The sequence below is a fragment of the Vanessa atalanta genome, chromosome 29, assembly GCF_905147765.1.
Source record: "Vanessa atalanta chromosome 29, ilVanAtal1.2, whole genome shotgun sequence".
Classification (NCBI taxonomy): Eukaryota; Metazoa; Arthropoda; class Insecta; order Lepidoptera; family Nymphalidae; genus Vanessa; species Vanessa atalanta.
Window position 1 is genome coordinate 4,520,848 of NC_061899.1, and position 26,685 is coordinate 4,547,532.

At 35.4% G+C, this 26,685-nt stretch overlaps 3 protein-coding genes across 4 annotated transcripts in view; 1 reads left to right on the forward strand and 2 right to left on the reverse strand.

Moving 5' to 3' along the window:
- Positions 1-624: 624 nt before the first annotated feature.
- On the reverse strand, positions 625-7,593 carry LOC125075003 (NADH dehydrogenase [ubiquinone] 1 alpha subcomplex assembly factor 3). Of its 2 annotated transcripts, none has more exons than XM_047686538.1 (6): positions 7,432-7,593; positions 6,248-6,347; positions 4,033-4,091; positions 3,550-3,643; positions 2,418-2,554; positions 625-718 (listed from the first exon to the last, which is right to left on the reverse strand). In XM_047686538.1, exons 1-6 carry the CDS (start codon positions 7,491-7,493, stop codon positions 688-690), a joined length of 483 nt encoding a protein of 160 aa, XP_047542494.1. In that variant the 5' UTR covers positions 7,494-7,593; the 3' UTR covers positions 625-687. The 2 variants fall into 2 exon arrangements, with proteins under 2 accessions (XP_047542494.1, XP_047542493.1); XM_047686537.1 differs by lacking the exon at positions 625-718 and adding an exon at positions 1,425-1,658 and having other exon boundaries at positions 7,432-7,590.
- Positions 7,594-7,910: 317 nt separating this feature from the next.
- Positions 7,911-15,289, forward strand: LOC125075021. The gene is made up of 7 exons (XM_047686567.1): positions 7,911-8,215; positions 10,235-10,430; positions 10,894-11,029; positions 11,381-11,483; positions 12,033-12,149; positions 13,153-13,272; positions 14,782-15,289. Exons 1-7 carry the CDS (start codon positions 8,038-8,040, stop codon positions 14,910-14,912), a joined length of 981 nt encoding a protein of 326 aa, XP_047542523.1. The 5' UTR covers positions 7,911-8,037; the 3' UTR covers positions 14,913-15,289.
- Positions 15,290-18,557: 3,268 nt separating this feature from the next.
- LOC125074984 (multidrug resistance protein homolog 49-like) overlaps positions 18,558-26,685 on the reverse strand; it is a 69,742-nt gene continuing 61,614 nt past the window's right edge. The window contains exons 21-27 of the mRNA XM_047686496.1: positions 26,271-26,463; positions 25,062-25,224; positions 23,764-23,958; positions 21,851-22,060; positions 21,059-21,205; positions 19,864-19,972; positions 18,558-19,230 (exon numbers count right to left, since the gene is read on the reverse strand). Coding sequence (XP_047542452.1) covers positions 19,130-19,230; positions 19,864-19,972; positions 21,059-21,205; positions 21,851-22,060; positions 23,764-23,958; positions 25,062-25,224; positions 26,271-26,463 — 1,118 coding nt within the window. The 3' untranslated portion in view covers positions 18,558-19,129. The remainder of the gene's footprint in view (positions 19,231-19,863; positions 19,973-21,058; positions 21,206-21,850; positions 22,061-23,763; positions 23,959-25,061; positions 25,225-26,270; positions 26,464-26,685) is intronic.

Here is a 26,685-nt window from a genome sequence, read left to right on the forward strand (position 1 = left end):
ATAGTATCGATAATATTGATTAAATACTATCGAGTCAAACTATCGATAGTTCTACAACGCTGGTCGGGACGTAGACCTTGCCTTGGCTTCACAATTAACTATCCTGGGTCATTTGATGCCTACTGAAAAAATATACTTGGATAACTGACAACTACAAGCCACTGGGGTACAATAGCAGCAGAGTGGAGGGGGGGGGGGGTGTTATCATATGAAAACATCTCAAATCCATGCCAATGATCATTACAGGCATTTTTAGTGGATACTACATAACGGCTACTCTCAAGAGCACCGATTAAAGTTAGTTTGGTTTATCAATGAACAAACTTATGAGTTAACAATTACTTCTCAAAAAAAAATCCACTCGTGATGGAAGTGTTTCTTCGATTCTAAAAGAATCAACACTATTGAACCTCAACCATAACTTTTAATGTATGACGTATGTGTGTTTGTTCAATTAAACGTGTTCCAAATAAAACAGTTAATTTTTAATTAAAAATGAATATGAAAAAAAAAACAAAGACCATGGTTCCATAATCTATATTTAACAATATCATTTAATATTTACATAGTTTTTAATGGACAACATTTTTAATATCATCGTTGGAGGTTGAAATGAAAATTATAAATAATTTTGCTAAAACTATTCTAAACAAAATAAATAAATTAACTTTTACACCTGCGTTCCCATTAAAGGACGATCGCAACAGTTGTCAACAGTCTTTAACAAGAATTGCTTAAATATATAAGATATATTCATATATGCAATGGATATCAAATCAAATCAAAGAGCGTTAATTTTTAAACTAAAAAGGTTCCAAGTATATTAGAACTAAACACTCACGAAGGCCCATGTCAAACTAAAACAAAGGTAATGATGTAATTTTTTATCTGTGTATGGATTCGGATACGTGAATAATATTTTATCAGTTTCAGATACGTTTACGAATACGAAACTATTTCAGGATAAATTCAGTTACGGATATTAGATTATTTAGAAATTGCAAAAGAGAATATTACAATTTAAGTTTCGAACCATAAGAGAAAAGTCAAATAAACAACATTTGACAGCAAATTGACGCGATGTCATTGGTCGAGAGCTTGATTAATCTGTGATATTCACTATGGATTAGCGAAAAACTGGCGTTTTGAACGTCGACGAAACTGTTATCGAAAATTTGGAAGTAAAATTAAAGTTGAAATAAGTAGTTAAGTTTAATAGTGTTGTATTATAAATAAAGATGTATTAATCATAAACTCTTAGTAGTGCACAATATAGCTGAGTTCTTAAATCGCATGAAATACGTAAATCTAAGGTTTGTTTATCTTCCGACTTCCATTAGAATAGGTGATAGGCTATTATTTGGTAATAAGTTGGGTTAAATTTTAGCTCTTTTCTTTGAATATAACACGATACAAAAATAAAATTCAAATAAACATTTTTTTTATTCGGAATCGTTTACGGTTTCGGATATCCGATAAGTTTCGGTTATGTTACGGTGCTCCATAATTGCTTCAAACTAATTTTCTTTTAGGGATGTTACAAGGTGATTTACTGTAGACCTTTCTCGAAAACGTTTTGGTAGTGCATTTTCGATTGCAACATATCATTTTCATTCATATCAATGTGTAGGGGGGGCAGTAGAGCTCCTGCTATTGACCTGAAACAAAAAAAAAAAAAATTAGAAAGAGACAAACAAGGCATAAATTGAAGATTGATTGAAGACTTTTATTTATCATTTTAATATCCATAAGCAGTTGTTGTCGTTGTTTCTTTGTCTTTTTATTTAATTGACATTACATTTACATTAGCAGCCTGTAAATTTCCCACTGCTGGGTTAAGGCCTCCTCTCCCTTGAGGAGAAGGCTTGGAGCATATTCCATCACGCTGCTCCAATGCGGGTTGGTGGAATACACATGTGGCAGAATTTCGTTGAAATTAGACACATGCAGGTTTCCTCACGATGTTTTCCTTCACCACCGAGCACGAGATGAATTATAAACACAAATTAAGCACATGAAAATTCAGTGGTGCCTGCCTGGGTTTGAACCCGAAATCATCGGTTAAGATGCACGCGTTCTAACCACTGGGCCATCTCGGCTCTCCACTGGGCCATCTCGGCTCTCAACTGGCCCATCTCGGCTCTCCACTAGGCCATCTCGGCTCTCAACTGGCCCATCTCGGCTCTCCACTGGGCATATATGCAGCTATATGGGCTATAATGCAGCGACTTGTAAAAAAAGTCCCCGGGGCCTTATTAGCTTTGGAACATCTATGCACTATGGTAGCTACGGTAAGGGGTACTCCAAGGGGTAGAACTTTGGGGCTCTGGTTGCATCAGTCAGCCCTATGATAGCTATGTGAGTGAATAAGGACCAGTCTCGCACAATAATCTAAGTAAGAAAATTAGGTAACTCACCTCCCCTCTGCATTTAAGAAGTTAAAAGTCGAGCAAGCATGCTCCGTAGCCAATATCTCAACATTAAGCTTCGCTTCTCTGGACGCTTTGAATACAGAATTTATAACTTTCCTCTCTTTAGTTTCTAAACCTATTATCTGCAAAGATTCCGATGAGTTAACAAATATCTAGATATAATTGTTAGAACTATAGTAACCGTCATGAGAAGCTATAAATTTTGTAAACAAGTCTTCAGGAGTTCACAACATTTGGACCAACAAAAAAAATGAATTTGTTTAAGATTTAATAAATTATTAAGTAACAAATATTAATTAACATATATTATTTAAAAATAATTATTCGTCAGATTCATAAGTAAAATTAACAAACGATCCGCGATGTATGCAAAGCAATGAAACAAACTCGTACGCATTCGAAACTCGAATGACGCGTTTATCTCAAAATGGCGTCCCGATAGTTTACAATCCCTGCGACGGACGCGTTCCGGTACCAAAAAACACAAACGATATGACATATAACAATATGATCCGACTAAATTAAATAGGTTGTTACTTTCATATAATCCGTCTATATTTCATGTCGATTGAATATGGTCAATTTATTATTATCTCGCAGTATAAAATGTTTACTTAGTAAAAGATGTTAGTTTACATAATTTATAGCTTCTCGTGACGGGTACTATAGTATAAACTAATCAATATAAATGGTCGTAGTTGTCTACGTGGCTCACTAGTTGGAGCCAGTGTCTATGTCGCTTTATTGACTTTTCTGTTCGGTCGTATTACACTACATTATTCACACTCTCTTGTGTCAGCTGTTATCATGTGCTGCCTGGGTTACAAAATAAATATCAGTACACTTATATGATCTTGACTTATTTTCGCCTAATCCCATCAATAATCAAATTATAATAATGATAATAATTTATTGTTTGAAAAGTTACCGGTAAATAAATTTTAGCTTACTGATTTAAATTAAAATATTCAAATTGATTCATAATATAATTGTTAAGGTCTTCACGCCTCTGTTGCTCTAAGACCTCCAAACCTTTAAATCCGACTCTGTGGTGACCACTTACCATCAGGTGGCCCATTTGCCCGACCGACTTCTTAAATATATTCTCCAATCTTACCAACAAATCGATCTTGGGTTCCAGGAGCTTAAAGAACCGAAGCGAAGCCTCGTTGATTTCACTTGAAGTCCGTATTTGCCACGATAATATTGTCCTGAACATAATATTTTACACATACATATAAATAATACAAAACCCGGCAATCGTTATCCTGTAAATATATATTATAATTAAAAAAAAACTATGAGTTTTTAGTTAGGAAGCCCATCTCAGCAGGTAAGCACCGCCTACTCATCAATCATCACACGTTCTAACTCCATAATAAGTATTGTAGAGTTTCGGCTTGAAGAGTGATAGAGCCATTGTAACTACAGGCACCTCAATCTCAGTACCTAAGGTGTATCGGCGAAGTTATGTGTGATTAATTTTTTTCTTAATATACGGGGTGTGGTCTTCACTTGCCATAAATTTACACCTTGACCTACCTATGCCATATAAAAAAAAAAACAAAAATTAGCAATAAAATAACCAAGAAAAACTTACCTAGGGAATATAGCAACAGGTCCTAGCACTGTGATCCCGTTGTTCAAACGAAAGCCATACTGAAACAAATATCCTCACATCACGTATATTGTATGACTTGTACCATATTCAAGGGAGACGAAAGCCCTGGGAATTATATACTGCAGAACAGGGCTCCCAGTAGAGCCAATTTTTTTTATACGCAAGAAGTTACATTTGAACTTATTTTCAGTTTACTATGAATGTAAATATGTATGTATATGTATTTTGTGTATTGTATTTTTATGTATGTTTATGTATTATATTTTTATTTATGTAAGTATTTATATTTTCATATTTTTTATACTACAGTCTGCACTATTTTGCCCGCTGCATCACCCTGTCACTCACCTCCATAGGTTGACTGGAAGAAATCTCTTTTAGAGATAAGTCCACCTTTGCCTGTACATATATTACTGTACCATCATTGATATTTTAGTGCAATAAAGAATATAATACATAAACGCGTCTCGGCAAACGTGTAGGACGTCCTCAGGCACGGTGGAGTGATGATTTGCGTAAGACGGCTGGCAGGAGCTGGATGCGAGTTGCCGAAAAGAGATTACAGTGGCGTGCAATTGGAGAGGCCTATGTCCAGCAGTGGACGAATGTGGGCTGACGATGATAATTAATGTAATATATAAAAAAAATTGTTAATAATAATAATCTTATTTGAAAAATATAAGCATCACAGTTATTACACAAAGTCGCTTATATTCGTAACTTTTTTTTTAAATATTCTTACTAATTTGACTAAAACATACTAAGCACTAAGGACGAATGAAATAAAATTTAGTAAAAATAAAATTTATAAAAAAAAAGTAAGCAAAATAAGCTTAAATCTATTTAGGAACTCCAAAAAATATTTAAAATTCTGGAATATATAGAATTGTTAGTGTTTGCATTGATTAAAACGAAAAGTCGCTACAGAGTACATTACGGACGACCTTTTCTTGCTACTTTCACAAATCTTCATTATGTTTGGGTTTATATGGTTTAATTATTTTTTTTGTTATGTATGTAATTATTCAAGACAATCTATTATACACGCTTTATACACTAAATTATACACATATTGTATCGAAATTATACGATCTGGCAGCCCTGGGGCACATGTATCTACAAACTCAAGTGCACTGTTCCCTCAATCACGATCTGATAAGGGCTGCAAACGAACGGGAAGAGTCAAGGGCGCAGGACCAGCGGTTTTATGTGCTTTCCGAGACATGACTAAATAATTCCAACTCCTATCCTCTAAGCTGCTGCTGGGAATTTTCCATTTGACAAACCCCATTTAAGTTTATTGGTCAGACCAGGTGTTTTAACCCTCAACCTTGCTATCTGTAGCTTAATAAGCTAGCGGCAAGTCCGACTGTCATAAAAAAATACAGAAGCGTAATAAAAAAAATAGTTTTACAGAATTATATGCACTGTCAAAAGAAAAAATTAAACATCAAAAATTATAATCGCATGGATTGTTCGAAAAATTCCAACGTTGCCTAATTGAATTTCAAATCCTGTTTCCGGAGCAAAATGTGAACTACACATAAGCAGGTGATGCAATAAGACATAGTGTCATAATGTTTTGAAGTGCTTCTCCATGATTAGCCGAGATGGCCCAGTGGTTAGAACGCGTGCATCTTAACCGATGATTACGGGTTCAAGCCCAGGCAGACACCACTGAATTTTCATATGCTTAATTTGTATTTATAATTCATCTCGTGCTCGGCGGTGAAGGAAAACATCGTGAGGAAACCTGCATGTGTCTAATTTCAACGAAATTCTGCCACATGTGTATTACGCCAACCCGCATTGGAGCAGCGTGGTGGAATATGTTCCAAACCTTCTCCTCAAAGGGAGAGGAGGCCTTTAGCCCAGCAGTGGGAAATTTACAGGCTGCTAATGCTAAAAAAAATGCTTCATGATTAAACCAATATGCAAAGAAATTATTATATAAATACTAGTGGTCTGTCCCGACTTTGTTCAGGTAAAAATCATTAGAAGTTACCCTCCCACTTGTCCCTCTAGAAGTTAAAATTGCCAATAATACTTTCTTAGAAAGCCTTTATGTCGGAAAGGGAATAACAGTGCTAAATTTCAAGTCAATCAGTGGTATATCTCTATGTACATAGATTATATACAAGTTTTAATTTAGTAAGCTTCTGTTTGCCTTAAGTTATTCATTTTTTTTACTCACACTTGCATAGGCATCTATCATAAGTCCTAGATCCTGGTCCTGGTTTAAGATCCTCACAGTTGTTTTCCCATCACCCTCATATGCTGCTTTGTTTCTTACACTATAATAAAAAAACAAATATGTGTTCCTTAAAAAAAAACATTTTTTATACACATCATACTATATGGATATGTATGTATATGTTTTTTTTATGTAGTTTTATATAAGTATGTGCATATATTGTTAATTAATTTTTTTTTACCGCCTTCATGGTTTTTCTGTTTGACCTAAAGATTGACTGGCAGAGAATGCCTTCAGGCATGAAGTCCGCCTTTTGTCCCATTAACTTTATGGTGGTCAATAAAGCATTTAAATAAATAAAATAAATCATTAAGTTTAGTTAAATATTCATTTCAAAATATTTTACTAATTAATTTATGTATTTTATTTATACAACTTTATTGACTAACTGGTACAAACAGGTGGACTTATTCCTGTTTAATTTCACAAGCACATTATCATTATTTAATAAGATAAATTAAATGTAAAGCCATTACTGATTCTACCTAAATATAATCATACAATTAGTGATAATTTATACTCAAATTTATATATCCCCGGCATAAGAATCAATGATACAAAATATTTTTATTGGACATAGAAATATTACACTATTCATTGATTGTAAAAATTCTTAAAAACTACAGTTTCAACGGCAAATTGGTTTGGTATTTTGATTTGAGCATATATATGTGTGTTTAAAATCATAACTCTTCTTTAAATGTCCTTAAGGCATTTTTGTACACTTGTACTACCATCTATCTAATATTATAAATGCGAAAGTAACTCTGTCTGTCTGTTGCTCATTCACAGTCAAACCCTTGACCGAAAGTGATGAAATTTGGAATGAACCAAGTTTGAACTCCAAGGATATAAGCTAATTTTTTATACCTAACACCTGACGGTTAACCTCTAAAACGCGAGAGAGGCGACAATTAGTTACCTATATAATCATTTGCATACTGCATACATATTCAAATATTATGCCTAATAATATTTGAAATGTTTTTCAATATGAACTATAAAATTTGAGGGATCAAGAAAAAAAATCTTTTGAATATTTTATAATTATATTAATTTGGTGATGCAAAATATGTTGCTAACAAAACGATATGAAAAATAAAAATAAATATAACTATTCTAACCTTAAAAATAATGGATTTCTTTTTATATTTTCTCCTACTTGTCGTAAGCTTCTTAACATCATCGTTAGTAATTAATGAGTTTAAATTATTTCGTAAATAATTATTGCGCACTTTTATTTTCAAAAATTATATTATTATACCATTGCCTTCAGTATAGCACGAAAAGTCATATTGACATTTGAATATTTTATAAATAAACCAGACTAACTGATTAACATATGAATATACTTAAATATATTTTAATAATAATAACAGGTGAAAAATCGTAACAAGTAAATAATCGTTATTAAAATATTAAATTATTTGAAAAGAAAAATAAGTTTTTCTGCGTAAATTGAAACACAGTGATGACGTCATTATCCTATCTTGTCATCTTTGCAGCATTGCAGATGCGCGGTATTTTAAAATTTATAAAACCCAATCCATTGATTTTAGCTAAATTTAGTTTTAATTATTTATTTATTTGTAATATATTTGTCTTCCATCTAAAAATACTCAAATCAATGCAAAATAAACGACAAAAGTTATCCGTTGTTCTAAAAAAACAGAAGAAGTTAATAAAATATTCACATGTTTCACTTTCGATAATATTAATATAATTTGAAGATGGAATGTACTGTAACATCAACCCAGGTTGTATATCCTCAAAAGGACCGTAATGAAGTGTATAAAAGTGATTATGATTTGGACTTTTGGAAGGAATTGAAGAAACGCTGGATGGTGCTCGGAGTCTTGATGACAATGGCTCTCGCTGTTCTTGCGCCGAATTACGGGGCTCCCGGAGGCAACTACATGCATGTTCACGTAGATATATCTAGAACGCATTGCACCCATTCGCCCATGTAACTACATTATATTTTTCTCACATTTAGAGCTCGTATTTATACATTATTTTGTTTATATAAAATAAACAGCTGGATGCACATTGAAATTTTAATATCTTAAACATCGAAAAATAAAAAGGGAAAGTATTTCATGCAATATTGAGCCATACATTATATTGAAATAGAGTTTAAGTAAATTGTATGTTAAATATTAAATATTATAAACTTATATATCTAATCACTGAAGCATTAATTAAAGTCTGATTAAGTAGTTTGGGTTTACTTTGAATGCTTATCGGTTCCTTATATCAGTCATCTCCCTAGTAACATTCTTTCCAGCCATATCTTCTTTCAACAATGGATGGATTGTGTGAAAGACGGTATGGCTGGAAAGAATGTAGCTAGTGTGATGATGTCAGAGAACTATGGAAGAAAAAGACATGCTGAGCTGACCCCGAATAAAATTGGGATAAGGGCAGGAGGATGATTTTGATTACTCAGATAAAAATCAAATTAAGCTATGATCAGCACTAATATTAATGAGTTAAGAAAGATACAAATGTTATATTTGTAAGATAACCTTGCATTGGATCGAATTTTTCTGCCTGGAAATTCACAATAGCAGCTGGGAAATTACTAGTTGGCAGCTTACTATCTCATGCTTAAGAAAGCGTGTAAAATCATTGTTTCCGAGCTTGAACTCACTCGGTCATGTTGAATTTGCTGTCTCATTACATTTTAAGATAATGGGATATATTGCAGTTTGTGCAATATACCCTGCCACGTCGGCTAGTCTATTAAAAATAGATGCAAGGTTCAATGAATTTAATTAGATTATTTTTTATATAGTAAAGATATTCTATATACTTATGTAATTAATGTTATAAAAGCTCTCAATCTCTCAGCATTCCGCATGCTCTACTTTTTCTATTTTTTGAAATTCAATTCAATATAAACTTATTCATGGTTAAATAACATAAATCACCTTTTTTTGCGAGTCATCCTGGCATTGTGACTTGGATCATTATCTATCATTCTGAAAAACCATTCTGAGATGGAGTTTTAATTATTGCAAAATAAATTATTTACAATCACACGTTTTTTGCTTTACATTTTAATATAAGCTTTAAAATTAATATATATTATTAAAAAAATATATATTATTTTTTTTATATTAGAAGATACTGCTAAATATCTGGCAAGTTAGAGTAATATAATTTATGATATTAAAAATAGATGTACATTAAAGGTTTTAATATATTTGAATTTTTAGCTAAATAGATATTCTTATAATTTAAACAGAACCAAAATAATGCTTTCTTTGCCTCATTTTATACTGAAATATTAAAAAAAAAAGCCAATGTAATAAATTTTTCAATCTTATCAAAGATCATAAGAATCTTATCCCCACCCATTTTCAATTAGCTTAATCTGGCTGTGGAGGAAAATTCTTAGGAAATACATGCACAGCAGTGTTGTGGAATTTACTTGGTGGTATGGCTTTTTGCAAGCCCCTCTGGGTGCTCACTCATCAGATATTATAACACCAAGCAACAATACTTAGTATTGGTTGGGTTCTGGTTCGAAGGGTGAGTGAGCTAGTGACTACAGGCATAAGGCACGTAACATCTTAGCTCTCAAGGTCCGTGGCGCACTGGCGATGTAAGGAATAGTATTTTTTACGATGACTGTCTATTGGCAGTGGTGATTTGTACCTCCGCCTTATTTTATGCCATAAAAAGAAATTGACTGCAAATATTCTCAAGATCAAAATAAGACATGAGAGATCTTCTTTCTCAAGATAAGAGATCTTTTTCCAGCCGTGGGGGTGCTTCCGAGCTGTTCCCTTCACGCTAACAAACATTATAGTATATTTTTTTAAAGTATAAAAAATTAAATGAATTTGTAAACCGTAAAATTATCCAATAGTCAATCGGATATGGTAAATTTTAACTATTTAATAATATTTTTTTTTTCAGGAATATTTCACATGGAATACATAAGTCACATTCCCCGGACGTACATATATTATAACGCGGGTCGCACACGCGTGCATGCATGTCGCACGCGCATGTACGCATTGACAGCGCTCCATGCACATGTTGTCGCATTCGTTCTGTCCGCTGTCACTGTTAACGCACTGTCAGTAGCTCTCGATAGACGTGTTATTGAAGGGTAAGTTCATTTTTTTTTATTTGTGTTAAGATAATTATAAATAAATGTTATGTTGAAATATAGTGAGATTATATTTGAGTGTGAGGGATTTGAATGAGACGGATTTATAACGCCAGCCTGCTGCCGTTCTTGAGAATACTTGTGCTGGTAGCTTGGTTTTCTTTTCACCGTATGGAGTGGAGATATTAGTACTCATTAGATAGTTAAGCAACCCCCATGCTTGTTTATGTCATTCTGCTCGAAACTACATCACGTAACTTTGAATTGTTTGATTGTTCATAAGATTATGTGACTGTTTGAGTATGACAGTGGAATGACTATGTGTAAACGTAGTGAAAAAAATTTAGCTGAAAAGCAGCTTTATTCTAGTTGGAAAAATTGCATTTTTTTTTTTTAAAGTTGTATCTAGAGATTTTTTGTGCGCGAGTAGCTCATGTATTTTAAACATTTAATGGTATTCCAGTGCGATATTGGCGTCTCTGGCGCGCCCTTGCGCGTGGCTGCCGCTCTCGCTGAGCAGAGATGGAGTCACCGCGTCGTTAGCTGCTACCAGTTACGCGGTGTCATTCGTATTCTCCCCCCTTGCTCATCTTTTGTTGGTAAGTGGTGAACAATTACCAAACATCCAAGGACTTCGTACACTAAGGTGCTTTAAGTCACGATCAAACTAAATGCTTCCAGACGACTTTATTGTAGTGTTGCTTATCGATATACTATCGATAGTTAGGTGTTAGCGATAGTATCGATAGTCTATCGATAGTATCGATAGCTCCCCATGATCAATAATATCGATAGTATTGCAAAAAACTTTACTTTTAACCTAAACTATCGATAGTTTCAATAGTATCGCTGCTACCAATAGTATTGCTTACGAAGAGCTAGCAGTAGCTAGAATAAGGTGTTCCCGATCTTATTTATAGTCACTGTTGTTAATGAGCTTAAACTTCCAGTGTGGTCGTATAGCTCTGCCGTCGTTGCGAGGAGTTCTCATAACTGCGTCATCAGCTCTAGTACCGTTCGTAATTGGAAATTTGTCCTCAAAAACGGAAATCGGTACGTACCATGTAGTTAAGGCAAATGTGTATTATATGTATAAAGTTGATTTAACAGCCTGCTATTGTCCCACTGGTGGGCTGAGACCTCTCCCTCTGAGGAGAAAGTTTGGAGCTGATCCAGCACGCTGTTCCAATGCGAATTGGTGGATACAGATCTGGCGGAAATTTATTGTAATTAGACACGTGAAGGTTTCCTCACGATGTTTTCCATCGTCGCCGAGCACGGGATGAATTATAAACACAAATTAAGTACATGAAAATTCAGTGGTGCTTGCCTGGGTTTGAACCCGAAATCATCGGTTAAGATGCACGCGTTCTAACCACTGGGTCATCTCAACTCATAATGGTGACCACGTACCATCAGGTGGTCGATTTGCAAGGCCGCCTAACTATATAAAAAAAAAATCAAACAAGATTCCTCTGATGATGATTTAAAAGTCTACACCAGTTTTTATACGCTTTAGAGAGTATTTTTGACGGTAGGAAGGCAAATCAACCTAAAGCGAGTCAGAACAGAGTCCACAAACCATAAATAAATATGTTTCAGATGGTACTATAAACAAGATATCAGCGCTGGCAATACTGTACGGCGAGTGTTGCTCGCTGTTGCGAGAAGCGGAGGGCAGTTTGTACGTCATTGATGTAATGGCAACACTGTTTTTGGGTAAGTTGAACTTTTTAATTAACATTAAACTAGTTTTCAGTCTGGTTTCAACCGTATGTGAAGGAGAGAAGAGGGGGGGGGGGGTGTTTTATGTTTGCAGGTTAGGTAGGTAAAATAAAAAAACCCTAGATTTACATTACATTAACATACATTAAGAGCCTGTAAATTTCCCACTGCTGGGCTAAGGCCTCCACTCCCTTAGAGGAGAAGGTTTGGAGCATATTCCACCACGCTGTTCCAATGCGGGTTGATGGATACATGGGGCAGAATTTCGTTGAAATTAGACACATGCAGGTTTCCTCACGATGTTTTCCTTCACCGCCGAGCACGAGATGAATTAAAAACACAAATTAAGCACATGAAAATTCAGTGGCCGCCTGGGATTGAACCTGCAATCATCGGCTAAGATGCACGCGTTCTAACCACTGGGCCATCTCGGCTCTAGATTTACATATTACATGCGATTTGCTAATATATCTGTTACAAAATGCACTACAAACAGTTATTGATTAATATAACTTTATTTATAATACAATAGACTACTTGTATCCACTTTAATTTTACTTCCAAAGTTCCGATGACAGATTTTTTCATAAATATAGTTTATGAATATGTATGTATACCATAAATTATTAAAGATCTCGACTAATGAATTAAATAATTTTCATACTCCTAAATACTATACGTTTATAGGGAAAAAAATGACACTTCAAAACTTGGAATTTGTGGTATTGCTTTGTGCAAGTCCGTCTGGGTAGATACCACCTACCACTCATCAGATATTCCTTCAAACAGCAGTACTAACATCATAGCACAAGTTGCACACCACCTTAGTTCTCAAGGATGCTGGTGCATTGGCGATATAAGAACTGCTTTATACTTCTACAGCACCAAAGTCCATGGTGACCACTTACCATCAGGTGACTCATTTGCCAGTCCGCCTACCAATATTGTGAGAAATAAAAATAATTTGGTAGTTTTCATGTATTTTACTTTTTTACAGTTGTAAGCTGGTTGACAACAGTGGCTGCGTCCAGCTATCTGTACGTGAAGTGTGGCCTGCTCACGTTGCCTGAAGCCCACGTGCTGCTGCTGGTAGCGACGCCGAAGTCCACTCATATTGGTAAACGAACACCCTGTATACAGAGCCGTCTCAAGCTATGCTGGGGCCCTTGGGCACCCATGAATTTGGGGCCCTTTTGGTAGGCATGTACTACCATGTACAAATTATTAGCTTTTGGCCAGGTCTTAAGTATACTTAAGTCAAATAAACGGTACGGTAATTTTCGTATATTCGTAAGAATCTGATTGGTTGTCCAATCTTATGGTTATTTTGTAGCCTTTTTTGATAAATATGTTAGTTATTTCCTACAAATATATCACTTTCGAAAATATACATAGCAGTCAATGTGAGAACAAACATATGAAAGAAATTGTTGGTTCTCCGGGGCCCTCTCAGGTTGGGGGCCCTGCGCACGTGCCCCATGTGCCCTATTGTAAAGACGGTAATGCCTGTATATATAACACTGCTTAGCTAAGGGAGTTTGAGGATACGGTTTGCTTATGACCATGCTCACATCTTGGTGAGTATCATCACGGTGTTCCATGGCCCTTTGACAGAATTTATATTAAAAGTGATGTGTCTTCGGACACACGGTTGGAACGAAGTGACTTTCGTTATATATTAAGTATTAAATAACAATCAGGGCCGGATCTACCATATGGGTTTTTGGCCTTCAGCGCAGGGCCCCGTGGATTCAAGGGGCCCCAGCTAAGTCAAGTCAAAGTCAAAAATAGACGATAATCCATAACTTTATTAAATTAAACAGATCGTATGGTTTGCAGCTTGAGTTCTGCAATTAATCAAACCCATTCAATTAATTAAATCAAGTCTACGTTCAGATTTGTCTTAGGTGGGCCCCTAAGTAGTGTTAGCCGAGTGCCCCCTAAACCTACGGTCCGGCCCTGGACACAATGAGATAAATTTAAATGAGAAGATATAAAAATCTTATTTGAAATCCTTAGTTAATTAAAACAATAACAAACAAATAAGTTTGAATAATGTTATATAAAATTGTGTGTAGTAGAAAGAGATAGAGATACAGAGGGAAAGGTCGGGGAGGGGGCGTAACGCCTTTTTCTTACGTGACGATTTCTGTTACACTATCACTCCACCGTAAGCCAAGACGGTATAAGAGAGCGTTATGCCGTCTATTGTCACGACATATGAGTCAACCGCCCCCCCCCACGAGTCAAGACTTCCCTCATTAAAAATACGTACTTGACGTTTAAAACCCGTGCTATGCATTAACTGGCATTCTTTGCTAAGCGACCTTTTGACATTATTATTACTAATTAGGCGAACAAAACAGTCGAAGGCAGGTAACCTCCCTGATAGGTCCTGGTCGAGCCTTACCGGTGGGTTAACTATTTGCTACCGTACGGGATGATGTTTGGTAAAGGCCCTCTCGGTTTGTTTACCAATTATTTTTTTTGTACTTACGATGACCTTTATTCTACTATGTTGAAAATATATAACAATGGAAAAAGTTCATGTAAACGTAATAAAATAAAAAAATGCCTAAAATCCATTGTGTCTCGCTTTATGGGTTGAATAAGTATTGTTCGGCAGAGTGGGCGGCGCCCCCCTGCGCGGCGGGCGGGCTGGCGCGGCTGCCGGCCGTGTTCGGCGCGCCGGCGCAGGCGCTGCTGCTGGCGGCGCTCGCCCCCCCGGGGGCCTCCCGCGACGAGCTGCCCACCTAGAGCCCTCCCACCACTGCTGCCGGTGCTTCCTAGGCACGAGAGTTGACATTTTGTTAAGAATAATATTGTTTCATATAGGTTTATCGAAAGTTGACGAAATATTTGTTCAATTATTAAATTAAGCGGTCGACTGAAATGATCACTCGGTGGTAGGGTAGATTCCACCCACTCATCAGATTTTCTACCGCAAAACAGCAATTCTTAGTATTGTTGTGTTTCGGTTTGAAAATCATCTTAGTTCACTAAGTTGTAGGCGCATTGGTGATGTAAGCAATGGATAATATTTCTTACAGTGCCGACCGCTTACCATCATCTGATCTTTCAGTCCGACCGTTAAACTGTGCCTTCGAAAAAAATCACAAATAAAAGTGGTAATCGATAAAGATTACCTTTTGGTGATCTCAAAATAAAAAAAATTTACTTTATTTAATTAGGCCTTTACAAGAACTTTTCCTTAAATAATTATATTACAGAACCGTATGACACGCCGATTGAGCCGAGATGAACGTGCAATAAACTCAGTTTAGTTATACCGTACATGGGCCTATTATATTATTATCAGCCTAGCTATCCAAAGATCTATCTGATATCTTTTCACAATAATTAATGATTAATTAGGATATAAATCAAGCTTACTATGCAATTAAACTATAATTGATTTCAATAGCAGGAGGAGTAAACATATGTAAACAAGTTTGACCTTGAATTGAAGGGATGTCATTGGTCGAGCTTCAATCGTCCGATAAAAATCTAAATTAAAATATACTTCATTCAAGTTGGCTTTAACAAGCACTTTTGAATCGTCATTAAATAAACTATTTTAAGTTAAGCTACCACCGGTTCGGAATGGCGATTCTATGAAGAAGAACCGGCAAGAAACTCAGTAGTTACTCATTTTCAACATTTAAAAGTACAGTCATATTAGTTAAATACAATTATATATGTATGTAATATATAATCGTGAGATATGTTATGTATGACGACGAAATTGTTATCACGATTGTGGAAATAAATTTAAAGTGTATATAATTAGTTACGTGGAATAGTGTTGTATAATAAATAGTGCATATCGATAGTCCACTATCGATGACTACCGATAGTTAAGGTGTTAGCGATAGTGTCGATATTCTATCGATAGTATTGTCACGTGTCAATACTATCGATAGTATTGAAAAAACCTTTACTTTTAACCTAAACTATCGATACGATCGATAGTATCAATAATATCGCTGCCACCAATGGTATTGCTTACAGAGATACTATCGATAGTATTGATCATAACGATTCGGGATATCGATAGTACTATCGATATCCCGAATAGTTTTTGAGGCTGAAATAAAGATTTATCAATCAAGTGCTTATAGCTACTGGCAAATCGTTTGGAATATGTATCTAAGGTTTGCTTATCTTACTCCCGCTACCATTGGAACGTACTGTAGTTCAAATATCAGGGCTGTATATTTGTGATATGTTATATTTTATAGTAAAAACCGATATATACGAATTTTTCTCTTACATAACAAGCTTTTGCTGTAAGTTCAGTCCATTTTTAATAAGATTTACGAAGCGAAAGTCTAGTATGAAACTTTTAATTTCTTATAAAAGCTCGCTTATTAAAGTTGCTGGATGTTTTGGTTAGATTTTCAGCTGCAACCAGAAGTATAGGAGTTGGAAGTTATACTTCAGAAAGCACGTGGAGATTTAATTCCTGCCTCGTTAAATTAAGAGAATAAGTACACCTTTGTTTGTAAGCATTTACTAGACTATGATCTGTGAAGTTGGTAGTTTTTCTTCCGGGAAATTGGAGGACATCACACAACGATATATCACCTCACCTGACCCTCACCCTCAAGGGTAGCTTACTCAACATTCCCTCAATAGTAATGTAATATGTTGTGTAATCTTTTAACACTCAATTTTGCTCAATTATTGCTTAGACTTTTTTCATCCTATTGGTTTGTTATAAAGATTGTAAATAAAGTATTATTGATTTAATTTTGTTTCATTTTTATGTTGACGCTCCTTTTATATATCCTGTCATATTGTAAGCTATAAGCGTTACGTTGTTATTATTAGAAGAATAATTCTCTACCTGACTTCGAATGGGTGGAACCCATTTATTAAAATTCATTGATAGTACGGTCTGCGAACTATGTATATGGTAAGTATTTAACAGATTTTTGACTCAAGGCAACTTGTGCTGCCGACCTGCCTTGAGACCATTTGAACTTTACGTCAGTTACGTCATCGATCTTTTTTTTTTACATTAACATCCTGTAAATTTCCCACTTTTGGAAAGTTTGGAGCATATTCCACCACGCTGCTCCAATGCGGGTTGGTGGCAGAATTTCGTTGAAATTAGATACATGCAGGTTTCCTCACACTGGATAATCGGATGTGACGTTATCTGTCATTTGCTAGTTTATGCAAGAGAGACTGTTGCTCATGGCAACCGAAGTAACAAAAAGAGGGATGTCGCGTTAGCTACGGGTCTTGTGATATGAGACACAATTTAAGAGATCACTGTGAAATGTCGGCGGAAAATCTCTTATTTAAGAAAAACACGCGCCCGGAAATTATTCTTTTAATTATTGAAAACTGTTTGACTATTAAATTAATAATATTTAGTGAATTTTGAGATGTTAAATTAGTTTGAAATATTTTACTGTCCATAAACAGGTGTTAAATTGAGTGAATAATGCCCCATTTTTGTTATAAAAGGCCGAACGCCCGCCGGTATCGGGAGGCTTTGTTCGAGCTGTCGGAGCGATCGGAATAAATCAGAGAAGAATATATCCTGAGTTTAATTTCATACTTTCGACGATGGATAGAAATCCAAACACTGACATTCGTGACTTCGGCCATGCTGACGTCATGTTTTTTTAAAAACAAGCCTGGACATGGCATTCCGTCAGATATAATATTGAGTATTAAGTAATGAAATAAAGATGAGGAATGTAGAAAAAACGGTGTATACTTTATTTTAATTCTTTTATTACATTTTAATAATTAATTTTATCACAATATCATGATCACAATGTCGTGATGTATCGCATATTAAAAAATTAACCACTTTTGGATTACACTTCTTAAAACTAAATTTAAAATCACAGTCAAATACCTTAAATCTATGAATATATTTTTTTCTATAATCGAAAAATACCATAAATTACAGAGATGTACATTAAATATGTACTTTTTTATTAGGATAGTCGTTCGAAGTTTTGTCTTTCGACACAGGCATTTTTTTTAATCAATTTTCGATTTTATTTTTTATCTGTGGATATGTGTAATGTCACATAAATCACGGGAGTGATCAGTTGAAATTGTTAAAAACACGAGAAATCTTGTTAAATAATAATAAAATATATTTAACAAGAAATAATGTGTTGGTCATACAACATCCAAACCCGTAAATTATTAAAAAATATATTAACGAACTTAAAAGACTTGCGTTCGATTGTATCGAACGTCGGCGAAAGGTGACAAAAATGTAAAAACAATATTTTTTAATGTCGTTTAATAACTAGACACTGATTTTCTCTATTCTGCTTAAATATTTTTGTAAAATAATTACACTAAATTTAAAAATCGAATTCGAAAACATTTTATTAATTTGTTCAATGTTCAAATTATAAAATGTATTATAATTACCAATGTGCCTGTTCTGTTAATTATTCGAGATTTAAATAATAATAAATTTTGACATTTTAATTTATAAATATAAAACTAAACCTAACTCACGTTGAACACAAAATATCAAGCTTCTACAAAAATTAGGTATTTCTTCGCATCAATAGCCAAGAAGTTTATAATCAATAATAATTAAACTAAGAGATTATCCACTCGTAGGACTTGTTATAAATATATTGCTGTATTTACTCTGTATTATAAAAGTAGATTGTTACGAAGTTTTTTTTTAACTTTTATACGATTGGTTATAAAATGAGCAATGACGGATAATCATGCATGCTATAACATTATTATGGCAAAAAGAGAAAGCTATACTAAAGAAAAGAGAAAAGTAATAATATAACAAATATACCTTTAATTTCAACGTCTTATAAAATATTGTCAAATACGAAGTGACATTTTATGAGATTTATTTTGCCATTAAACTAAAATGGCGCCAATTTCAAGAGGTATATTAATAATAGTGGTGCAATAGCAGCTAAGTTTAAAGTATCTAGGGCGTAAATTAACTAAAATGGCGTCTGTTATGAGTTAGCCTCTAACGGTCCTTGTTGTTGTAACAATTCCCAGTATAAGCCTCGTTTTCGGACCAATTCATCGTGAGAACCGCTTTCAGCTATGACGCCTGAAACAAAAACATATATTAGTAACAGGTATATTATTTAAAATTAATATAGGAGAGTCATCTACGCTCCATTTAACGCTAACGTAAGCATGAGAAATTAAATTAATAAATATATCTTTTATTAGCTATTATTTAGTTAAATAAGTCCATATGACGTTTTTTGCAATTGCAAAAATAGAGCAAACGTACAAATCGTTGCAATTTTGTTTTTCTGCTAGAAATATTACATATCTGTAAAAATTAGTAAAATTGTCTATGCCTTAATCACGTTGTATCTGTTTTTTTTTTCAAGTAGGCTTATAAAAGCATTTTTTAGTTGTCAAGTTAGTGTTGTAAAGCTAGCACCGATTCGGAAGGTAGTTTTTGAAGAACCGGCAAGAATCTCACTAGTTATTCTTTACCACCATTTTAATTACAGAGCATTTAAGTCATACGATTAAATTTATAAATATATCCTGTCTGGAAATCAAATACAAAGTCCACGCTTTTTTACCATCAATATAATCTTTGACATGAGCTTTAAAGTTTTTAATTTTAGAGTATGGTCTATAATAGTCAATGTCAAAGAAATTAATAGTGATAATTATACACTTTATTGTTGTAATTTAAAGATTTAGTTATTTGAGATCGTACCTTTATCAACAACGCATATTACGTCAGCGTGACGCACGGTAGCCAGACGATGGGCGATTATGACAGTCGTCCTGTCTTTAGCTGCGACCTCTAACGCTGCTTGTACCACCTGGAAATTAATTTAAATTGTCATCCCTGTAATCATAAAATCTCGAGGACAAACCAATTGCGTACACCCACAGCTTGGCAAAAGCCTCAATTGAGTTTATTCCATCACAGCTCAGTACGTAAAAAAATATAAAGACACTTTTAGTGTTGGACAAAATATTTCTCTCCTTTTGACAAGTTTTGGTCATTATTCCCTGCCCTGGTGTGGCATTGCATAAAGAATCAAGATAGGCCATTTATTGAAATACTATTTGTATAAATATTACATTAAATAAAAAAAAAACTTTTGTTAATACGTCAGTGCGCGAAGACGTTTTGATGAAAATAATTTAATCTTTACTCTATTCCAACAGGAAAAAGCCAAATAAACAACATTTGACAGCAAACTGACGCGATGTCATTGGTCGAGAGCTTGATTAATCTGTGATATTCACTATGGATTTGCGAAAAAATGGCGTTTTGAACGTCGACGAAACTGTCATTGGAATTTTGGATGTAAAATTAAAGTAGAAGTAAGTATTAAGTGTAATAGTGTTATATTATAAATAAAGATATATTAATCATAAACTCTTAATAGTGCACAATATAGCTGAGTTATTATCAAATCGCATGAAATACGTAAATCTAAGGTTTGTTTATCTTTTTTCCTACTTCGATTGGAATAAACTATACCATATCTATTTGGTGGAAGGTGTTTGTGCAAGACCGCCTGTAACGTACTCGTCATATATTTTACTGCCAAAGAGCAGTACTCAGTATTGTTGTTTTTCGGTTTGATGGGTGAGTTAGCCAGTGTAGACGGGAGACATGTAGACGGGACAGAATTCATATGAAATATGACGTATAGACAATATTTTTGGGTCAACGTTCAATGCAATACGCATGCTCGACTGTCGCCATATTTCGCGTATCAGGTATCCTTGATGATGCGGGTTGGCTCATTAAGAGCTTCTCATTGAAACCAAGAGTTACTAGATCAGTTTGTAAGATCCTGGACACGACCAGACAGTACAGGCTGATGACCAATTTCTTTACGAGTTTTTCGAGACATCAAACCAAATTCAGCTTAAAGAAAATGTGTAGTTACCTTCTCACTGGCTGCATCGAGTGCAGAAGTAGCCTCATCCAGCAGGAGTACTCTCGGATTCCTCAGCAGCGCTCTCGCGATAGCTACTCTTTGCTTCTGACCTCCAGACAGCGCAGCACTACCAGCTTCCAGCACTGTATCGTAACCCTGTAAATCAATGATTTTTCACTATAACGAGCGCGCTACTTGTGTCTTTTGTTTTAAAACTTTAATTGATTGACTCGAGCAATTATAATTTTGTGTAGCACAAGAGCATAGATGGCCCAGTGGTTAAAACGTGTGCATCTTAATCGATGATTTCGTCTTCAAACCCAGGCAGGTACCACTGAATATTCATGTACTTAATTTGTGTTTTATGAACATTGAAGGAAAACATCGTGCATGTGTCTAATTTCAAAAAAATCTGCCACATATGTATTCCAAAAACCCGCATTGGGGCAGCGTGGTGGAATATGCTCCAAACTTTCACCTCAAAGGGAGAGGAGGCCTTGGCCCAGCAGTGGGAAATTCACAGGCTACTAATGTAAAATAAAATGTAGCACTTTTGTATTTTAAATGCATCGTAGGAGGGCTTTGCGCAAGCCCACCTAAGTGAGTACCTAACCAACTCATATATTCTAGCACCAATTAGGAATACTTAATATTCTTGAGTTTGTTTGAAGGGTGAGTGAGCCAGTATAATAAGCACAAGGGACGTAACATCTTAGTTCCCATGGTTGGTGGTGCATTAGTGTGATGACTACGTAGAGATGTTTTAAAAAGTCATTCTCAATGGGCGTAGAGTAAACTGACCAATGGTAGGCTGGCAACGAAAGTGTGAACGTTTGCAAGTTTCGACGCAGCGATGATCTCCTCGTTCGTGACTTGTCGCGTGTTGTCGCCGTACGCGATGTTGTCCCGGATCGAGCGCTCGAACATGACGGGCTCCTGCTGCACCAGGCCCAGCTGAGCGCGCAGGCGGGACATCGAAATGTCCCGCTTGATGTCACGCTCATCTAGTTTCTGAAAAGTATTATTAAAGTGAAATATTTTCGCTGAAAATTGATGTCATGTTATTTAACATATTATGACGGCGGCAGCGATGGCTGTTACGATTGGCATTTTCTGTGTTCGATGGTACGGGGTCCATCACGATGTATCCAATTAAACTCGTAGGAATTAGCAAGGATTTATTACAGCGAATTTTCAAGTTAATTACAAATAGGTAAACCGACACTTTCGCCTTGGAGGTGTGGGCTGATTTGGTGTGGCTGAGAGTTCCCATACTCTCCAATAAGACTCTGTCCACGTGACTTTAACAACAAATGACGTCACCGCGTTTACCCGTTACTACTACAGTCATATCAGTGACTTTTAATTAAAATTATTGGTTTTTCACGACATGTACATAAAATTTATTTAATAACCTAAGCAACTTTGCAAGTTAAGCTATTTAAATATTAAATAGTTCAACTTAGATTAGTTTAAGTTATCTGTAGAGCGTCCCGAGACGCACATGTATGTATTATTTAATTCAATATATAGTTCGTTTTTTAAATAATTCGTAATGTTTTATGTACAATATAATCAAATGATTTGTTTTTAAAATAAATAATTGTTGTACTTAAAAATCTTCGTCGCACAATTGACTATTCTACCTGCCTAAGGAAGTGGTACATGTTCTATCTAAAAGAAATTTCAACATCAGAATTTTTTAACATTTTCAATGCAATTTGAAAAAAGTTTCAATATAAAAATAAAAATTTTGCCCAAGGAATTATATCGACTTTAATTTTTTCCTTTCATTACATACGTTTTTGACATCTAGTTTGTACATTGTTTGTAATTTTATTTTTTATTAATATAATCGAACTTCTAGCTGAAAATAACGAAAAATATTTTTACAAAAAAAAAAAACAAAAAGCGTAGTGAAGTGAAATTCGTTAGTTTTGTCATTATTAAGATAAGAATCGGAATTGTTATTCGTGGTTTGTCATGACATGTGCGATCATTATTTTTAATATACATTTGTATATATTTACAACTGTTCGCTCAGTGGTCAAAATTTTTATAAAAACATGGTTGATTTACTTTTAAGAGCGGGTCGCCCCGAATGGAGTTGTAAGTGTCATGGCAACGCGAGTCGTTATGTTTTGACAAGCGACTCGAATGCGATGGTTGCTTGCAAGCCCATTTGCTCTTAATTGAGAACAATCATTGTAATCCTTTGATATTATTGTGGTGTACGATTATTGAATCAATTAATACAGTGATTAGACGATATTGAATATGTATTATTTTGTGAATATCTCCATTGCACGCCCACATTCAGGGTTCGGGGATTGATCCGACATTTGGAAGAGTTTCCAAATGTCGGATCAATCCCCGAACCCAACTGTTCGGCATCCTGCTCTTCCGACATATCTTTATAAATACATTGTTAACTAGAGTTTCCAAATGTCGGATCAATCCCCGAACCCAACTGTTCGGCATCCTGCTCTTCCGACATATCTTTATAAATACATTGTTAACTAGTCGTCGCACGCGACACGCGTTCGACGACTAGTTATCACGGTAGACAGGTCTGAGCCATAAGAAAGTAGCCTATGTCCTTTCTTGGAGTTTAAGCTTGCTCATACCAATTTCATAAAAGTTAGGTCCAGTGGTTTGGTAAACACATAGACAGAGTTACTTTCACATTTATAATATTAGAATTGATATCTTACCACAACTCCCTGGTGGGGATCATAATTCCTCATCAGCAAGTGCATGACTGTAGACTTCCCGCAGCCAGACGGTCCGACCAGCGCCAGAGTCTTGCCAGGGGGCAGGTTTAGGCTTAAACCATTTAACACTGGCACGTTGGGCCTGGTCGGATAGCGGAAATGTATATCTTTGAATTCCAGTTTTCCAGTTGCTATCTGTATATTAAAAATATATATTATATTAGAAATCAATTTCATAATTTGTATGTTATTTGAGACATGTTTAATTGCCCTGTAATGCATCTTAAATTTTATTTTCACAATGATATCCGATCCAACGCCCGACAACCCAAGGACGGACCAACATCCCTCGATTGAGAGGCTCGTTAAAGAACGTTTCAGTGCTTTAGGACATTATAAAACTAATGACTTGTGTAAGGTTTTTTTTAATCCTAAATTAGCTTTACCGGGATAAATTATTTTTTTATCAACTGGGCACACTGGTGGCCGCTCGGTGGGGCGGGGCATCAAACAAAATGGCGGTTGGTTACCAAGCGCGGGAAGCGTGCGACATTTTAAAAGTTACGAAATTTTATCTCAAGAAATATAGTACTTGTCAGCTTAATATTTGCGTCTAATTATAACCATCGTGGACACGTTCAGTGACATAAACGGGATTTATTTTTACACTTGTTAGTTGATTGCACACCTTGGAAATGTGACGATAACCTCCATGCTATTTCAAATAACGAAAATATATTTCTTGTTAATGTGTGAAAACAATAATTTTAATAACGTGGTAACAGACTTAAGGATTCGTTGTTTATTAAATGGAACATCAAAACTATAAACTCATATAATTAGTATTGAAAAATAGTAAAAAAAAAAAAACGCCCGCGCCTCATGACGTAGGTGTTCATGTGAATCAGTCTGTAAAAGTGGACGACTAAGTCTTGCCGCGTCGAAGCCGTGTTTGCAGTGGATGAGGGCGAGTGTCACAATGTCGCGACACGGTCGCCGTGCTTTGTGAAATATCTTATAATAGACATTACTAAGTTTTGATCATAATACATTTAACCTTATGTATAAATGTCCCCTTTTTTCCTCGTAGTGGATACATTCAGATAGGTACCTAGGCGCATGGGGGAAGGAATCAGGGTTATATAGGACTACTACCCACTAAAACCAGTGCGACGGAAAGGCTGCGGGATCGTTTCAATATAGAGCATCCACGACATCTTCCGTGCATTGCTCCTTGCGACGAAGGTGATTAATTACACTTATGTGATATAAAATTATAACATATTTCAATCAATTACCCATTCCGGATCGTCAACTGCTGTTGGTTCGTTTTGTACAAGTGGCTTGCGTTGTAGAGCACGGATGATGCGTGCTCCGGAGCGCCGAGCGGCGGCGAAGTTCGGCGCAAACGAAAGGGCTTCAGCTAACATCCATGCTCCGTAGATTAAAGCTTCAGATACCCTGAGGAAAACGCATATACATTATAGAAAATCTAAGTATTTTTCTTGAAAATAAAATAACTTATAGACAATTTATTTTGTCGTATAAAAACTCTCAAATAACAAAGCATAAACATATTTTATTGTAGACCCTATTTTATTAATTCAAAGGTTATTTGTACTGTAAAGATCGTACCGTCAAAAACATTCAGTAGTTACTCTCTTTTCATTGGCCAAAAAATACACATACAAATTCCAATACGATTATATTTAGCAGAGTTGCTACTAACGAGATGTTGACGGTCACTGAGAAAGATTTTTTTGTAAATTCAATTTAGCTTTGAGTTAATTTAACGCGTGAAATGTTGGGACGTTGCGTTGGGAACGGGTGTTTAGTGAAACACTGATATCTCTTTCTAATATTATTGATTTCATACTCGTAAGAAGAAGACAGCATTATTTAACTATTCACCCGCTTAGCTACATCTATACATCCTGTTTCAACCACAAGAGGACAAAAGCCAAATAAACAAAATTTGAGTTTGAATAATGATATTCGTTATAGATTCGCGAAATTGTGTTTCCAACGTTGACGAAACTTTTAACCGAAATTTGGAAGTAAAATTAAAGTGGATACAAGTAGTTAAGTGCAATAGTGTTGTATTATAAATAAAGATATATTAATCATAAACTCTCAGTAGTACACAATATAGCTGAGTTATTAGCAAATTGCATGGAATACGTAAATCTAAGGTTTGTTTAAGTTCATTCCTTCCTCGATTGGAATAGACTATAGAAATAAATAATTAAATATTGGACAAAATTACATACATTACTCTGATCCCAATGTAAGTAGCTAAAGCACTTGTGTTATGGAAAATCAGAAGTAACGACGGTACTACAAACACCCAGACCCGAGACAACATAGAAAACTAATGAACTTTTTTCTACATCGACACGGCCGGGAATCGGACCCGGAACCTCGGAGTGGCGTACCCATGAAAACCGGTGTACACACTACTCGACCACGGAGGTCGTAAATCAATATAATATGGCGTAACAACTCACAATATGGCGTATTCGTAACTCAAGTCCTCCCTCGCTATGAGGTACCCGCCGTACGCCAGCGACACGGCGTAGCCCAGCGTGGGCGCGCACAGACACAGGCCGTACACCGGCCCGCGCACCCAGCGCCCGCCGCTCTGCGCGTCCGCCGCCTCCAGCGCTTCTTGGTAGCGCCGCAGGATCGCGTACTCTACGCCTGGATATTTCAAAAAAATATTTGAATAACCTTTTTGCATTTGTCAGAAATGCGTATTGATAAATTAAAGTGGATATAAATAGTAAATTTATTTTTGTTGTAATACAAGTAAAGATATATATTAATCAGAGGATCGATATTGCGATTCAACGTTATTAATTCTGCTTCATAGTTGTGATACAAAAAGGGAAGGGGGGTGTACATACGCATGGTTTCTACTTC

Excerpts from the sequence above, each read along its gene's own strand:
- LOC125075003 (XM_047686537.1), bottom strand. The coding sequence starts at position 7,493 with ATGATGTTAAGAAGCTTACGACAAGTAGGAGAAAATATAAAAAGAAAT. Across the intron at positions 2,555-3,549 it reads AACCCAAGATCGATTTGTTG|ATAATAGGTTTAGAAACTAA; the intron begins GTAAGATTGGAG and ends GAATCTTTGCAG. Across the intron at positions 1,659-2,417 it reads TTCTTAAATGCAGAGGGGAG|GTCAATAGCAGGAGCTCTAC; the intron begins GTGAGTTACCTA and ends TTTTTGTTTCAG.
- LOC125075021 (XM_047686567.1), top strand. The coding sequence starts at position 8,038 with ATGGAATGTACTGTAACATCAACCCAGGTTGTATATCCTCAAAAGGAC. Across the intron at positions 8,216-10,234 it reads GAATTACGGGGCTCCCGGAG|GAATATTTCACATGGAATAC; the intron begins GCAACTACATGC and ends TTTTTTTTTCAG. Across the intron at positions 10,431-10,893 it reads GATAGACGTGTTATTGAAGG|TGCGATATTGGCGTCTCTGG; the intron begins GTAAGTTCATTT and ends ATGGTATTCCAG.